General features: G+C 41.2%; 1 protein-coding gene across 2 annotated transcripts; it reads left to right on the forward strand.

The window, feature by feature from the left end:
• Positions 1 to 11953: 11953 nt before the first annotated feature.
• Positions 11954 to 17268, forward strand: zgc:171579 (uncharacterized protein LOC557116 homolog). 2 transcript variants are annotated; one of them, XM_064317699.1, is made up of 3 exons: positions 11954 to 12236; positions 12906 to 13019; positions 13188 to 17268. In XM_064317699.1, exon 3 carries the CDS (start codon positions 13195 to 13197, stop codon positions 14224 to 14226), a length of 1032 nt encoding a protein of 343 aa, XP_064173769.1. In that variant the 5' UTR covers positions 11954 to 12236; positions 12906 to 13019; positions 13188 to 13194; the 3' UTR covers positions 14227 to 17268. The 2 variants fall into 2 exon arrangements, with proteins under 2 accessions (XP_064173769.1, XP_064173768.1); XM_064317698.1 differs by lacking the exon at positions 12906 to 13019 and having other exon boundaries at positions 11957 to 12236.
• Positions 17269 to 17506: the final 238 nt, after the last annotated feature.

The following is a 17506-nucleotide window of genomic DNA, read 5'->3' on the forward strand; positions in this document are numbered from 1 at the left end:
CAATAACAACTGACCACCAAGGGCATTGTTTTTGGAGTACTATAAATATGCATTTAATTAGAATGTGAGACATGTAGTTCAGTATTTTCTTTTCGAGATGGGATGGTGTGGGAGGGAAGTTGATGACATTAATCAAAAGAACTGCTTTTATTTAAAGTCTTATGAAAAGACTATCATCTAACAGCACACCCAGTTTGCATTTAAATATTAGATTAAAAGGTAACTCAGTTGTCCCACAAAAGGTTTGGAAAGGTTGCAATTGACTTATAACAGATGATTTTACAGAATGTTGAGCTGACCCTAGGATATACATTTAATCAGGCGGGTTACAATCAACTACAAACCTGACCAGCCAGGTCACAGCTGATCAAATAGCTTTCAGTTGACCTTACTGGTCACAACTGAAAGCTTATAGGTGCACATTAACACTAGCCACACACCGTAGATGTCAATTAATTCTGAAGGTTATGACTGACTTTGGAACGCATATTTTATCCTGCATGTTACAGTTCACTACAGGACTTACAACTGACCCTGGAATACATTTGAAATTATTTTGCATTATATGAAGGCTACATTGATTAATTCTGGAGGAATCGGCATAATGCATTCTGTGTTTAATACAATCTGCTGTATTTATTATAGATACTTTTCTTTGCTATTTTCAAGTCTTATTTCCTTATTTATTGAATTTATTATTTGTATATGCCCCAGACATATAATTTCCATATCCTATTTGTTATGCTAGACATTATTAAATATTAGCATTTAGTGTAGGCATACTGTGCACAACGTGACAAACGGTCTGCCCTAAAACAACAGCTGTACACAGTTCTTTTCCTCAATTCCGGAAACTTCAGTATAATGGTTCACAAATCACCCCGTGCACATTTAAACAGGTTATGTTTATGCTTGGATTCCACATTAACTGAGAACAAAATGCATTTATGCCCAGCTTGCCAACACTGCGGTTGACCCTCTGCAGAATGGTATTCTGATTGCTCATTTCAAAATAAAACAAGCTGAGCAAATGAAGGCGCTAATTCTGAGAACTCAGTTCACTGTAAAATTAATGGCATGTCAATCTCTGTTAATTTAGTTAAAAAGTTATTTTTTGGAAAAAATCCAATTTGTTCAATTAAATATGCTCGAACCTCAACAGATGAAACTACCGAATTACAGTGATTTGTTCCACCCAGTAAGTCAGGCGTTTGGACACCCATAAATAGTCATTTTAACGAGGACAGAGAAGGAAAGGTAGCTAACTGACCTGCAGAGGGCTTTTAACACAATCTTGTGCTTTTGTGAAAGAGAAAGTTGTTGAACAGATGACGGATACAGCATTGTTCTTGAATACTTCACAGCTACTTCATTTGCATGGAAGAGAAACAGAACATCTGCAGGGTAGCATTCATGTTAATCATTTAGCTTTTCAGTCATTCGGCATTTTTACTGCCGCAAAAATAGATTCTGGGCCGACAGTTGATTTTAATAACGGGCAGACTTTAAAGAACACACCTCTCAAAGCTATCAAGTACGACTACAAAAATAACTGATTGCATTTACATTGCCCCTCCAAGCCTCTCTAAGCAGTTGCAATGAATGGGTAGTGCTGGGGGTGGCGGTGGGGGTGGTGGTGGTGGTGGTGGTGGTGGGGTGGGTTTGGTTTGGTGGCCAAATGGAAAAAACCAGGTTATGAACTTGTTTTCTATATTCATTTGTCAACCTCAAATGTTCCTGGTCATACAGCTCACAGTGACAACCAACGTTTGCATTCACAGTCACACTGAGGCATGTAGCAGATGTTCTAATCCAAAGTGACTTACATAAGTGCGTGCATACAGGTTCAGGCAGTGAATAGTGCAGAAGGAGTCATCGCAATCTTAGAATAAGTCTAAGGTTTGTGTAACTGTCACTGAGCGGGTGTCTGTCCTTCAACAACTCCATGCAGTATTAGACAGCAGCCACATCAAAACTAGGAAGGATTTATTTTTATTTTTTTAATTATATTTAACAGAATGCTTAAATTCTTCTTCTTCAGGAATCTTAACAGTATGCAAACTGTTTTGGATGTTACTTGGCAACTACGATTTGTATTTATATATGGGCAGTTTGTGTTACTGACTCTAAGGAACATGACTCCTATTTTAAAAGCACACTGTCACTCAGTCAGAATAAGTCTGGAAACCCCCACTGGTTAACAGTGCTGCTTTAACCCTTACACTGCCGTACACAGCCGCACTGCGGTTTCAAACCTTCTCACTGTGGTGCACATGCTTCATACATCTAACAGAACATGAAATGTAATGCACAGAGCTCCATTATAAAAATGTTCCACTAGACATGGCAGCATTAGGTGGAGGTCAAATGTAAATTCAGCATCACCTCACACACCTCAGGAGTTTTGGACTTCGCTGGCCTCAAAGTAAATGGGACCCACATTTATTTCTTATGAAACTCCACATCAACACTCTCCCATCAAAATGCTTCACATGAAATAACAATAATAATAATAATAATAATAATAAGGGGAAAATATTGTTCAGATCATATACTGGCAGTTCTCTTCCTGCAAAATTTCTTGTCCAATAGAATCCTCCAGTAGAAATTGTCTTTTGGGGGAAAACGTTTTCCAGGCAACCTCTTCTTCTGGAAATCTCTTTTTGTAGGAAGCTTCCTTGATGGGAATCTTCTTCTGAAATATGGCTTCTTTTATTGGGTGCCTCCTCAGGTTCTTATCCGGTCATCTGGTTGATTTTCGATGAATCACTTTACATAACACCATTCTCTGCTTCTGCTAGGAGGAGACTTAAGTAAGCCGCAAGAACGAGAGCTGAACGTGGAACTTGTTCAGCTGTGTCCACAAGTGAAGTTTTACCAGAAAAGCACCAGTTTGAGTTGCACACTTCTAGCGAAGACTGCCACCGAAATAGAGAGGGCCATGATCCAGCCTCAAAAATAAAAGACACAAATATCCGATACATCTCCTTCAGTATATTCACCCTGCGGGGGAAGCAACACATTATTCAGAGAGAGAGGCTCCAACAGGAGCCGCCTGGGGCATGGGCTAGTTTGTATGAAGCCGCACACCAAAAGTGTGACCACAGGGGAAAAAGATCCTCTGAGGCAGGCAAGCATGTGCATAAACCATATGACATTATTAATAAATTACCCTGCTTATAATTACTCCAGACAGCGCTGTGTCTGCTCGATTTTCCATGAGCAGGCTCGAGATGAAGAATAAAATATGGGAGGCCTCTTCATAAATAAATAAATAAATAAATAAATAAATAAATAAATAAGGAATAAAAAAACAGTTATCTATTTTTCATTGTGTGGGCTTGCAGTGTACAGGGGCTGACAGGCCTCCAACGGATCCACAAAGACAATTTAGTATGGCTGTCTGTCAGAGTAGGTGGATATGGCTTTGGATTTCAGCCCTTCTGTACAGTCACGGCATAGCTATTGGCTGCTTATTGCGAAAAAGAATCCATGAAACATCTCTCTCACTCTTTTTTTGTCGCTCACTATCTCTCCTGCTTTCTTTCTCTCTCTCACTTTAAAATTTGAATGATAAATAAGCATGTTTGCAGAATACAAAATATAAATTCAAGTTTTATTCATAATATGAGTAATTGTATTACAACATTTGGGTTTTTTTTTTTTTTTTTGTGTGTGTATTTACGTTTACTTCTACTATGTCTAAATGTATTTATTTGTAGCCACATCGATAAAGGGTCAGAAGCTTTATTTTGTTGTCAGTGTAGATGAACAGTGAAAACTGGCCTCCACCTGATTCATAATTTGTGTAGGACAGGGCCGGCCCGTGGCATTAACGGTCTAGGTGGTTGTTTAGGGCCACAACCGCTGGGGGGGGGGGCACACAACCACGAGGGGGGGCCACACGATCCGATGTTTATCTAAGGTAAATAATGTTATTTTCGCAATTACCTTATTCATCCCCTATCGCGGAACTAGCCGCATAAATTTTAAACACAATGGCAACCGAACATTTCATAACAATGAAATTGTTCAAACAAGTCGTCTGAGATGTACAATAACGTGAAATAGACTAAACCCGAGGTATATAGCATGTCACAGGGGAGTCGATTTGTGAAGTTGCCCACTTCCTTCAAAAACCGAACATTCACACAGGTACGTTAAACTCATATAGGGCAATAAATAAACAGAAGCAAGGAAAGCATATCACTGGTGGCAGTATAGCAAAGTCTTAATTAAATTAATTAATGTTATCATCTTAGCTAGTTACTGTGTATTACGGTAACTACCTTTTTGCTTGGAACACTGCCAGAGAAAGTCTTCCGTTTGCGGTGTGTTAAAACCTGTAATGTGTGCATGTAGACTGCGTATATGTCTCTGCCTGTTTTAAGTATTAAACGTGTCAGAAGTAAGAACTTCTTTCATAGCTTAACAATAATATTGGAATGCAATATTTATATTTGTAGACATGCTTAACTGATCCATCTATCTATCTCAAGCTTAATTGGAGGATGTGTCTGGGCTACTGTCTCCTCAATCACGTAAATTCCGTTTTCAGAGTGTTGGTCGACAAACACGTTTGTTTACCAAGTGCTGTAAAGATCAGAGCAAAACATTGCCACCTTCCATAGTACAGAGATTAGTTTGATGGATCTCAAAGCTAATGTGGATGGGTCTTTTCCTAGATATATTTACGCATATTGCATTTTTTTATTTTATGCAACAATGTGCAGTGTTGTCAAGGTGACAAATAGAATGAATGACATGGAATGAAAAAAGCACATATAAGATTGGCTTTGCTTGACACATTCACACTAGTTACAGTACAGGGCAAATGTTGCTGAGAGCAAATCAGTAATTTGCTTACATATGACAGTGCCGCCAATTATCAAAGTATCTTTTTTGAAAAACATCATGTTCCTCTACTCATTTACTCGTAATGACACCCCCCCCCCCCACCCCCATTTTGCCTACTGTAGCGCACTTACCTTGATATTTAATGTTTTTAACACACTCAAAGGAAACACGTTCACTTTGATCTCAAACTAATTATGTCGCCCATCCAACCCAAGGTCTTTGTTCTCGTTCTCTCTGTTGATGAAATGCGAAATGCACAAGAGAGACTGTCAATGCAACATATCCTTGGTCTCAGATACACAACAGTCACTGGGGAGGTGATATGAAATAATATGGCAAATTATTAATTGTGTAAAGATTAGGCATGCAGGAAAGAGTTCCATGCTGAAGTTCTTTTTAAAACAGTTGCTAGATAAGATAATGACACTCATTCTTTGAACTATCTGGAGCAGCATGTGTTAGTCCCTGTTTATTAACAGGAATGGAGATTTTCTTGCCAATGTGCTGTGATGTCTCTTTGCAAATTAGCATCGTGCTTCATTGTTTTATGTGTGGGAGACTCGGGGGACAGTCATGCACACAAAAGCAGTGACATTTCATCATTGAATGCATACACGCCAGATTCAGTGATAGCACTCCCTGTGCGAAGACACACACACCCTCGCACACACGCAGACACACACGCACACGCACACACACACGTGCAGGCAAACGCACACACGCACACGCACATATGCACACACACAAATACACACACAGACACACACACACACATGCCCATATGCATGCACACAAATACACACACGCACGCACGCACATGCCCATATGCACGCACACAAATACACACACACGCACACACAAACACACACTGAAATGAAAGTAATTGATTAGCCTGCTGTTCCAAAGCAGACGGCAGACAGGTCAGCAGGGTTTCTGCAGCTCAATACTCATCCAATTTGTCAACTACCATCATTTAGTGAAAAATACCAGAAAATTCGCACTGCCATTTTCAGTAGAGTGCACAACTTCCTGTTTTTTTTTTTTCTTTTTCTGACCACTGTTCCTCATTTTAAATATCCCTTTTCTCTCTCAATACCCAGAAATTCATTTTGGGAACACAACTCTTTGGCCTTCTTTTTCTTTATAATATTCTACTATGCAGAAACCTACGCTCAATAAAAATAAAATAATACGTTTGAAAATATTTTCACTGCAACATGATATATAATATAAGGCACGTGTGTTATGCAAGATGCTTTATGATGTCAAAAAATAATAAATGAAAAATTTTAATGTACTTTTTTTTTCTGGTGCGGTCTCTGGAGAGCGAGATAAGCCCTCTGTATGGTCCTAATCGAGAATTGGCTTAATGGATTAATATGGGCTTAACTGCAGTGGAAGTTCAGATCGGGTGGTGCGTTTCAACAGCGTTTATACCTCCATCTCTCTCTCTCTGAAACGTATCACCAGGACAGGCCCTGACGGCGGGAAGGATCGGGGCCTTCTTGCCGCGTCGCCGCTAGCGGATAGCTCGTGATGCTCCTCGACGACGTCGGCGCGCTACAGTTCATCACCCGCAGCCCGGCTCCTCGCGGCGAACCCTCTGCTCTCGCGTCGAGATCTCCTCTGACGACCGTGTCGGCTGCCAGGTTCTCTTTCCATCCCTTTCAGACAGCCGTTCTGGGCCCAGCGGCCTCGTCTGTGTGTGCGCCAATTACGTTCGCGTAATGGTTGAAAGTGTCAAGGAGCTTAAAGAGACCGCAAAAGTGAATCCGTGAACGGCTTCAGGCTATTTTCCATCTGTTCCTATGCGGGGATTAAATGGGTGGAGTTCAATTTCTTACCAGGCTCTGGGCTACTGGGTCCAGGTCCTCCATGATGTCAGGCAGGACCTTACGTAATGGCTAATTGATGTTTTCAGTGTCATTGCATATATCCTCTCAGAGTTTGAGGCAAATAAATGTATTCTCTCCCGCTAAAACAGCTTCTTTGAGTCTGTGCGAAACATTCCTTTGGCATAGAGAATGGTTGTCCGTGTTATCAATACGCATATAATATTCTACTCTCCTCACAGGTTGATAGAGGTAACATCAAGCACAGGTCCAACAGAAAACAAGCCAATTCCGCTTTGCTTTTCATCCCCTTGGTGAACTTCAGCTGATCCCACCAGGGAAAAGTTAGTCCAAGGTTAACGCTATTCTTGAATGAGCCCTGTCGGCTTGTCTTTTTGCTTTGCTGCATCTGGGCCCCTGCAGCAGCTAGCTAACTAGCAACAAACACTCCCCGGAAACTAAAACTGATCCCAAAGCACAGGCTCTGTAGCCACGCCCATCCCTCCCCACATGGGAACGAATGCCATGCCGAGAAACGTCCCAAACGCATTTTAGAATGACAAATACAGTTATAAGTGCACAAATTCAGTGAAAGCGCATGAAGACAGAGATGATAAAAACAGTGCATCATAGACATAGGCGTAGATTTCGGGAGGGGGGACGCAGGGGATACATCCCCCTCAATATTTAGAACACATGAATTTGTCCCCCCCCAATAAAAAAACTGAATTTTGTGTTTTCCTTTACATAAATAAAGACACAAATTTGGTACATACAAATTCACCAGAATGCAGGAAATCATGTGTTTGATGCTCAAAATTTCCTGGGGGAGGAAACCCAGACCCCCCACTTAATGTGTCTCCCGAGTGTTCAAACGAAACCTACGCCACTGATCACAGATATGCCTTAGCAGGGTTATCCTAGAAGATTTTATAGGTAAAAAAGCCTGCATAGTACGCCTTTAAAGTGTACCTGTTATGTGTTATTCACAAAGCGCTCCGTTTTCCTCGCCTACCTGCGGCGAGTGATGCCCCTGCTTCGCTGACTAAGGCTGCCGGTCTCGCGGTGCGGCCCCGTTTGTGATGGGCGCACGCGTGGGAAATCGCGAGAGTTCAAAGACGTCAGCGAGCGTACAAACACCCCGCCACAGAAGGCGCCGTCACCCCCCGTAAGCTTCAAAAAAGTGAGTGATTAGTTCCCATCGCTGGGGACCTCGGTCTTTAGCTCAGCTAGTTAATTGAATCTCTTGTTGCGCAACCCAGTTGGCAAGGGGCTGGCTATGGGATTCCACAGGGGGTCTTCCCCTCATTACACTCCAAACAGAAGTGCACAGAAGAATTTTTTTTTTCTTTTATTTTTATGACGCTTCTCTTTCTATGAAGCGTAAATATATTGTGTTCACACTCCTGTTGATAATCCCATTGCTCCAAAAGTCTTCATTTTTTTCTGTGTGTGTGATTAAATTCCACGCTTGATTCCTTTTCCCCAGGTGAGATTTTAAAATGTGTTTAATGTTGTCTTTTTCTCTCTCGTGGTACTCTCTCATGGGCAGAGTTGTTTTACATTCCATTACTCTTGAGGACCTGGGCCTCGTTTCACAAGAGCGGTTCGCGAAGATCTTTCCCCTCGCAGGTCACAATGTCTTGTCAATATGTTCTTCGGGAAAATTTGTTGCGTGTAAATTGCAGTCCTCTCGCACATCCGGTTCTTTCCTTGCAAGCTTGGCGTTTCCTTTAATTGTGTGGAAACAGAGGTATGCTCCAAAAATCTTAGGTGCTTGCGCCCACCCTTTGGATAAGTGTGGAGACAGAATTGCTGGAAAGATATAGATTGCTACAGCACGAAATATTATGTTCCTGTAACCTTCTTGACTGAGTTGTAACAGTTTGTCAAACGTGAACAGGAACATGGCTCTACTAGTCTCCCTTTGCGTGTTCCCTTACAAAAAATAGTACATTAAATTTTATTTTATTTTAAAGGTTACTTTAGCACATCAAATTATTTTTTTTAAGAATACTTAGCCTATTTTAAGTATACTTCAAACATTTTCTGGAATTATACTTTACACATACATGTACCATTTATGAACTACTTCTAAACGTTGTATCCTACAGTGTGTCAGACAAGCAAGGATTAATTAAGAATAAGTTTATTTTCTGAATGAAGCGGTCCCAACAGGCAATGCTTTTGTTAAATGTTCGGCTCTCTGAATACTGAACCAAGTGATATAGCGTGCTAGAACCCCTCACTTATCCTACAAGTGTTAAGTATTTTTAACAGTGATCTTCAGAGTTCTTCTGAGTTCAACTTCTTCAAGTGATGAACTCAGAAGATGTTCATCGCTTGTTGCCAAGTCCAGTTATTACAATCGACTTTTGGCTTCTTTTTTAAAAAAAAAGAAAGATGCTGATAAAAGTTGCAAAAAGTAGGGAGTTGTGGTTTTTATGGCTTGTTTATTTTGAGTGTGTGTATTTTTGAGCGTTTTTTTTTTATTGTTTGCCAATTTGGGATAAAATTAAAGCAACACTAAGTTATATGCCACTAACCATTGTGTTTTCAAAACAAGGCTCTTCCCCTCCCCTCCCTGTGCCAAAGAACTCCATCGCTTGTACAGATTTCCCAATAGTGTTGCTGAGAAATTTTCAGGTAAGGGAGGGGGTGGAAGAGGCTTCTTGTTTATGTTCTTGCATTGTGTGGTCAGCGCAAACAAACTCGCAAACTGTGTTGCACAACTAGTAGAGATTTGTTATAGCCATGGCTTGATTTATGAAGGTCAACACAAACTAAATAACTCAAAAAATCTGGCTATAAAAAATATCTACTAGTTGTGCAACACAGTTTGCGAGTTTGTTTGCTCTGACCACACATCCGCTATAGTCCACACATCCGACTATCCGCTATAGTCATTACCGCTGAATACTGTCCTGTCACGGTAATGACATCTCGGCTTCATCACCCGGTGTCTGCAGTCTAGGAGTCATTTTTGACTCTACACTGCCCTTCGAAGCTCGCAATTTGATTTGAGGCTGTCAATCAAAACTCACATTAACTCCCTCGCAAGACCTGCCTTCTTCCATCTCCGTAGCCGCTCGCCCCTGCCCGTCTCTGAGCCTTACCCACGCTGAAACCCTCATTTCCTCCCTCTCTCTTTGACTACTGCAATGCCCCGCTCACCAGCCTCCCATCCAAAGCTCTCCATGGACTCCAGTATATCCAGAAATCGGGGTACTCACACATATTGTAAACACACACGCTAAGTAATCTGCTCACAAACCCCGTTTTTGGTCAGCTACATTGGCTCCGTGTTACATCATACATACATTATAACTGGCTCACCATTCATATGTAACGGTCTTCACAGTCTTGCCCCCTCCCACCTCTCTGAATGGTTCTCTTCCTACACTCCCACTTGTGCCCTTGAGTCCCCCGACACTGGTCTGCTTCTGGTCCCTGAGACCAGACTATCCGCTATAGGTGGCAGATCTTTCAGCGTCATGACCCCCAAACTTTGGATGCAACGCTACCCAACTGTTCCATGCAACACTGCTTCCCTCACAGTTCACCCTCTCCCCACCAACCAGATTTGCTGTACTGCTTACAAAATATTTCCTTCCTTTTATTTGTTTATACAATGTGGCGTATGCATTTATGTTGTTTTAAATGACCTTGGGTTTGAAAATGGTGCTATACAAATAAAATTTGGATTTCAAATAGAATTTCAGAAACTCTCCAAAACTACTCAGAAATTCGATTTTGCATCAAGGAGTTATGCGGAAGATTTACAAAAAAAAGGCCTCTCTTGGAATGAAATTGAAAATGTAAGTGCCTGGAGTTTGTTAAACATTGGAATTTTCATTATTTATTTAGTTGTTTGTTTGTTAATATATTTATTTGTTTGCTTGTTTGTTTGTTTGGCCACAAGCACCAGAGTTAGATTTGGTGTTAAAAGAGGGACATCTGCCATCTTCGAGGAGGCTAAAAGTGAGTCATGTTTGAATCTTACAGCAGGACAACGATCTAAAGCCTTCCTCCAAAATGGCCACAGAGTCAAGCTTTTGCAACAAACAGCCATCTTAGTACTCTCCTCTAAACTCAATTGAAAACCCGTGGTGTGAGCAGACCAGGACAGGTCACAAGTGAAGACCATGGACTTTAATGGATCTGGAGATTCTGCTCTCTGTTCAGTTCTCCCACCTAATCCCACATTATAGAAGGAGACTCTTGCTATCTTTGCAGATGGAGGGTGCAGAAAATACTATATGCATTTTTTTTCCCCCTGAGAAATGGTATCACAATGAGATGATATAATTTTCTCATATTGCTGAGCATAGAAAACATGATAAATCAATAGAATGAATTATATACTGTATATAAATTATATATAAAATTCTTCTGTACATAGCCTAAAATATATCTCTAGTGCATTAACTAATGATGCATGGACATCCAGCTGGTCAAAAAACAGCTGAGCAGCCAATTGTGCCATTTCATTTGGTCCCCTAAAAAAGGGGGACTATGTATAAAAATGGTTGTAATTCCTAATGTTCAAATCCAATGTGCTGGAGTACGGAGCCAAATCGAAAATTGTGTCACTGTTCCAATGCATTATCTATACCCGCTTATTCCTGGTCAGGGTCACGGGGGGTGCTGAGGCCTATCCCAGCATGCAATAGGAGAGAGGCAGGAATACACCCTGGACTCGTGGCTCGTGGAGGCCCAACTTACTAAGACACTTTCCTTTAATGTCACCCATCTGTGCATACACTACACATGTAAACAGTATATATATTCATAGCAAAGGGCAGAACATGTGGAGATGAATTTGTTGAAATGATTCCCGTGCAATCCACTGGGTAAAAGCAGAAAATACAATCAAATGCAGCATCTACAGGGAGAGAAAATGTAATCGAATATAATCAAATACAAGAGAAAGAAAATGCAAAATTCAATTCTACAGTTACCTGAGCATGATAAACGCTTCTGCGATGGCTTCTAAAATATGTAAAGGACAAATTTAAATGGCTTTCTTTTTTGTACAAGATCCTAAAATTAAAAGGACAAACAACCAACATGTTTTCTCAAAAAATATGGACTTTTTATAACAATTTTTGGAGCTGAGAAACATGCAAAAGCAAATTAGAGAACACAACTCTGGTTTGCTGCCAGTGTGTTGTGTTGCATATGATTCAGTCATTTTTTTTCAGTTCCTGATTATGAAATGTGTCCTTTCAACATTCTTTGACAGATTTCTGTTTTGTGTGTGTGCGTGCATGCACGTGTGTGTATGTGTATGTGTATTGATGTGTTTTATAAATATTAAATATTTCACTGCTTTTTTTTTGCAGTTCAAATAAACCTACTTTGGACATTGCTTACCTTGTTGTATGGCTAACTGCCCTACTGACACACATAAATACACATGCGCACTAGAGATGGTGGGGTGCAACTAACCACAACTGCATTACAATATATCCTGTTAAACCATCACTGTGAGTTTCTGACTGTCCGTTCTCCAAACATCCACAGCTTGTGATTACCGCCTCCTGAGTAAGTTTTATCATTTCATTGAATTTAGTCAAGCATATAATATTAAAAATATTGAGTTTTAATTGCATCTGGTTGATACATTCATTACTAGGTTTATGGATTAAGCACACATCTGCAGATGAAGTAATACTGTTTGTACAGGATGTGAACTGGCAATACCATGAATATCAAAAAACAATAAGCATAAGATTAAGGAGGTACAAAACAAAACCCTTGGAGTTTTAAATAAATGTTCATAGTTGTGCAAAAAGTGTTTGATAGCAAAAAACAGTTTGATCGTCAGAGCTCCATAATGTTTGGGACAAAGACATTTTTTCTTGATTTGGCTCTGTACTTCATAAATTTAGATTTGTAATCAAACAATTCACGTGATGTGTTAAGGCGCATAAGAAGTGTATATTTACTTGAAGCTCCTCAGGATTTTGAATTAAATGTTCCTACTGTGCTTAGCTACAACTTTAACTTTCCAATCCTCATTATTTGTAAATAATAGCTTAAAAAAATGATAACCTACAAAATGCCAAATTATAAGTGTTACATGAAGTTGGATATGGTCATGGAATTAATACAATGTAAGGTGTTTTCTGATCTTTTGCAATGTCAGGAAAAATAATCTTGTTTCAGTGCAGTAGACATGACAATGATGCACATTAACTGCATGCTCTGCAGGCAAGTTGCTGTCTCCCTTCTAATCTGAAAGGAATCAGTCTCCGCACCCATTTTCTATTCAACTTTTCAAATGATAAATCTCAATTTTGCAAAAGGAGTAACGTCCATGTCAAGGTAATACACTAGTAACCATTGTTTAATGGAATTTTTCCAGACAGAAATTTGTTCCGGGATATCGCATCTATGTAAAAGTAAAGAAGCAAAAAGTGCCATACTAAAAAATAAGTGAAGAAATAGATACATTTGGAGCATGTATTCTTAGCATGCCTGTTCCATCACCAGATGACAGATGGATTTCGCCCCAAACCTGAACTCTTCCGATGGCTTCAGCATGGCGAGAGTGGCCAACGCGTGCGACATCGACTTCAGCCAGGACACCGTGTTTCTCCCCGTCCTGTACGGCATCTTCTTCACCGTGGGGCTCCCGCTGAACCTGCTGGCCATGTACGGGCTCTACCGCCTGATCAAGTCCGAGAACGTGCTCCCGGTGTACCTGATCAACCTGCTCCTCTCCGACCTCCTCCAGCTGCTCACCCTGCCGCTGTGGATGGACTACTACAGCAGTGGGCACCGCTGGCGCTACGGGCCCCAGGCCTGCCAGGTGATGGCCCTGGTCTTCTATGTCAGCATCTACGCCAGCATATTCTTCATGTGCGCCATCGCCCTGGAGCGCCACCTGGCGGTGGCCCGGCCGTTCCGGTTCCAGGCGGCGCGGAGCCTCAGGAACGCCCGCTGGGTGGCGCTCAGCCTGTGGGTGGCGGTGGCGGTGCCCCCTTCCGTCGCCCTGAAGGTCCTGTTCCCCGTCTCGGAGGACTCCGCCCTCTGCATCGAGAAGTACCCGTCGGAGCAGGCCTTCGTCACCTACCGCCTGGTCACCCTGGTCCTCTCCTTCTTCCTCCCGCTGGCCTTCATCGCCGCCCTCAACCGGGCGACCCTGCGGGCGCTGGCGGGCGTGGGCTCCCTGGCGCGGGGGGAGAAGAGGCGGATCCGCGGCCTGCTCACCCTGCTGGTGGTGACCTTCGTGCTGGTGCTGGGGCCCTACCACCTGGCCGGCTCGGTGAAGTACGTGGGGCTGCTGTTCCGCCCGGGGGACTGCGAGTGGGAGGACGCCGTGTACCTGCCCTACCAGGGCGGCCGAGCGCTGCTCTGCCTCAACAGCCTCCTGGATCCCGTCTTTTACATCTTCCTCCGCGGCGACTTTAGAGAGGCGGCCCGCAGGTACGTGCCCTGCCTGAAGAGGGCGCAGTGGTTTGCCAGCCAGGAGAGGTCCTCGGACCTGGGGGAGAGACCCACGAACTCCACGCAAGACCCCGAGATGTGAAAAATGAGCGGTCGTTAGAGTTAGCATGTTGTTCAGCCCTTTATTTACTTGCATTGTTTTTATTGAGCAGGGGAGGCCAGTCTTATGTGAAAGGGGCCAGTGTAGGTACAGGTTTTTGTTTTTGGTTCAGCATTAAGACACCTGATTCTGCTGATCAGTGTCTTGATTGAAGGTGGTGATTAATTAAATAGTTGAATCAGGTCTTAGTGCTGGGCTTAAACAAAAACCTGCAACTGCACCAGCCCTGTTCGGAAAATATTGGACATCCCTATGATAGAGTATGTGAGATATACATGTAAATGCTAAATGCTATAATGGTAGAAATCACTGCCATTTTTTTTGTGTTTCATATGATTCAGTCATTCTAAATTTAGTTCCTGATTATGAAATGTTCTTTCAACATTTTTGACAGATTTGTGTGTGTGTACGTGCGCGCGCATGTGTAGGTGTTACTGCTTACCACAGTGTATATTTTTGCATCATTTGCTATGTATTGAAAATAGTACACAGCTTATAATATTCCAGATGATTATTTTAAGCTTTTTTAAATATGATGCGTATCATTTATTTTTTATTTTTTGAATAGTTAAAAAAAATTCTCATTAACTTTATTAGTTATAACTTTAAAAGTTATAATTATAACTTTATTATCTTAATAGTAGAAATGTGTTGAAGATGGCGCATTCCATTTTACAACTTTTATTTAATGTTTGCTATTTCAGTTAGGAAATCTTCAATTCACAGCTCACATTAAGGTTTCAACAATAATGATTGTAGTAATTAACTTCTGACTGCTTTCATTAACTATGCATTACTTTGAGAAGAAAGAAGCTCCATGTTTCATTTCATCAGTGAGTTCTGCGAAATGACCTGCCATATTGTAGATAACAGGGTTTCCATATTTATGGATTGTGTATCAGTGTATTATGTTTAGTGTAGCTGTGCCTAATCTTACCACTTTTTCATTGTGTGTTCCATTTTGTAATGTCAGTTACTGGCCATCAAAATCATTCTTGTATGTATGATAGGTTGTTTAAAAAAAATAAAAAATAAAAATATATATATATATATATATATTTTTTGATGCCCAATCTGTTCTGCCTGCATATTTATTCCGTCTGTGCTGGTCCCAATCTTGCCATTCCATGAAGCCTGAGCTCACCATGCAATCAAAAAAATGCGACATTGTACACCTCAGAAAAAATGGTTGAACTCTTACGTGTTAAAGATGACCAGTGTTGTACATTATTTTCCTTTATTTTTATGTGGAACTATTTTTTATAGGGGGGAGGGGGGTAAACTTACTTGGACGGAGGATGATTAATATTAAGATTAAAATGATCACAACATCAAAGTTTTAATAGTGAAACAGTGAAGAGTTTTTGGAATGATTTTCAGTGTAGAATATGCAGAAGGATACAGACATAGTGCTTCTACTGGCACCTCTAGGTGCCGTTACATTAGGTTACAACTTGAAACATACTTAAAAACAGAAACTTCACATTGTGCCGCAGTTAAACCTACTGAAAATTCTGTGCAGGCCAAACTCCCATTTCCCTTGCAAAATGCCATCTTACAGAATACACAGCCCTTGCGCAACTTTACATTGGCAGTTGAAACATCCTTTTCTCCATAAAAGTCATTTTTATGTTACCTTTTGTTATGTCACCTTTAACATCGCCTTAAAAAACAGTAGTGTGGAACTCCTCAAACTCTAGTTCTACTCTAGTCCCCCCTCCACCCCTCCCTCGACCCATGTCCCCCCACGCCAGTTATTCTGTCTCATTGAACAACAGCAGCTCTTTTGGTTAATCTCCCTGCATAAACCGTGTGAGCTGGGATTTCCTCCAGCACAATGAACAGCAGCAGTGGATAGCAGGATGAAGCACATAGCAGCGTTCACTCCACTGACTTTAACCAGGAAGTTGCGTTTCGATCAGGCTGTGGTGCGCATAAGATGCAGAAATGATGGTCAAGATCTAAGGTCCAGTAACCACTGGAATAGTTTCTATCCTCAAATAATGGATGTTTCAACACAGCATTTTAGCATTTGTACTGTAAATAAAAGGCAAAATCCTTTTTCATTTGGTGAAAATTATAAACCATTGGATGATCCAATATTTTGTTTGTTTTTAGAATTATTTATTTATTTTAATTTGTGTCAGGTTATTGGCATATTCAAATTCTGGCAAAAATGAATGATAATTATTGCTGAGTGTTTGAAGGAGTGTTTTTTTGGGGGGGTAGTTCTGTGACTTTCTCTGTTTTTTTTGCCATTCTTGCTATTTCCTCCCATTTTTCCTGCTTTCTGTGATTTTTTGGCAGTCTTGGATGGCAACTGTCAACCTTAACATAGCCTACATTGTGGTTTATATAAGCCTGCACATTTTAAGCATATTGGCAAATGCTGAGATAAACAAAGTGTGACAATGTATACGGATTCCGGAGCGTGCTGGGATTGAGCTTCCCATCCTTGTCAGTTGCAATCAGGCGTTTGACAGCCCCTGTTGTCAGTGACAACCAAGTATATTTGACTGCAGGATTGGGGGGGGGGGGGGGGGCAGTGTTGGATATCGATGGGTGGGGTTTGACATCCAGCCTGACACCTGGAATTGGTTAAAAACAATTCCGCCATTCAAATCTCTCCATTGGACTATCCCTTAGCATGTCTAAGGGTTGACTGTGACATCAAGCCCCGCCCTCCCACAGACTGCAGTCAGATGCTCTCCTGACGACACACGCTTCATAAAAGGAGCACAACATGTCGTATCAAAACAAACTTCAAAGAAATAACACCAGTCACATGGTAACCTATTATTTTAGTAGTGCATTTTGAGCATGCTCTGTTTCTAACAATGAAATGCACCAGTCTGTCAATGTATTGTACTCATTTTTGTCCCTTGCAGCAACTGCCACTGATTTTTTTTCTTTTTTAAACTTCAAGCCCATGTTACTGGATTTGCTCGAGTTACTTCTGTCATTTCCCATCGCTGTACTTGAGACCTCAGTTAATTTAATAAATTAATGTTCTCTTTTTTAAATACTCCATGATTGCTGACACTTTCAGTTTTCTGAGAACTTCGACAATTTTGCCATGACTGCTCCGAGACTTGAGCCAATATTTTTTGGTGACAAACATGAGGCTTTCGTCATAATCCTCATTTCTTTTCTCTGGCATGGCACTCTGGAAACAGCCCTGTTTACACAGTATGCAGTCATTAATAAATTAACTCCACAGTTCAACTTTAGAAAGGAAAGGAATTGCTTTACTTTTTGACCC

Source organism: Anguilla rostrata, chromosome 18, assembly GCF_018555375.3.
Source record: "Anguilla rostrata isolate EN2019 chromosome 18, ASM1855537v3, whole genome shotgun sequence".
Classification (NCBI taxonomy): domain Eukaryota; kingdom Metazoa; phylum Chordata; class Actinopteri; order Anguilliformes; family Anguillidae; genus Anguilla; species Anguilla rostrata.

Bases quoted from the DNA above. Each gene is read 5' to 3' on its own strand.
- zgc:171579 (XM_064317699.1), top strand. From the start codon at position 13,195: ATGGATTTCGCCCCAAACCTGAACTCTTCCGATGGCTTCAGCATGGCG.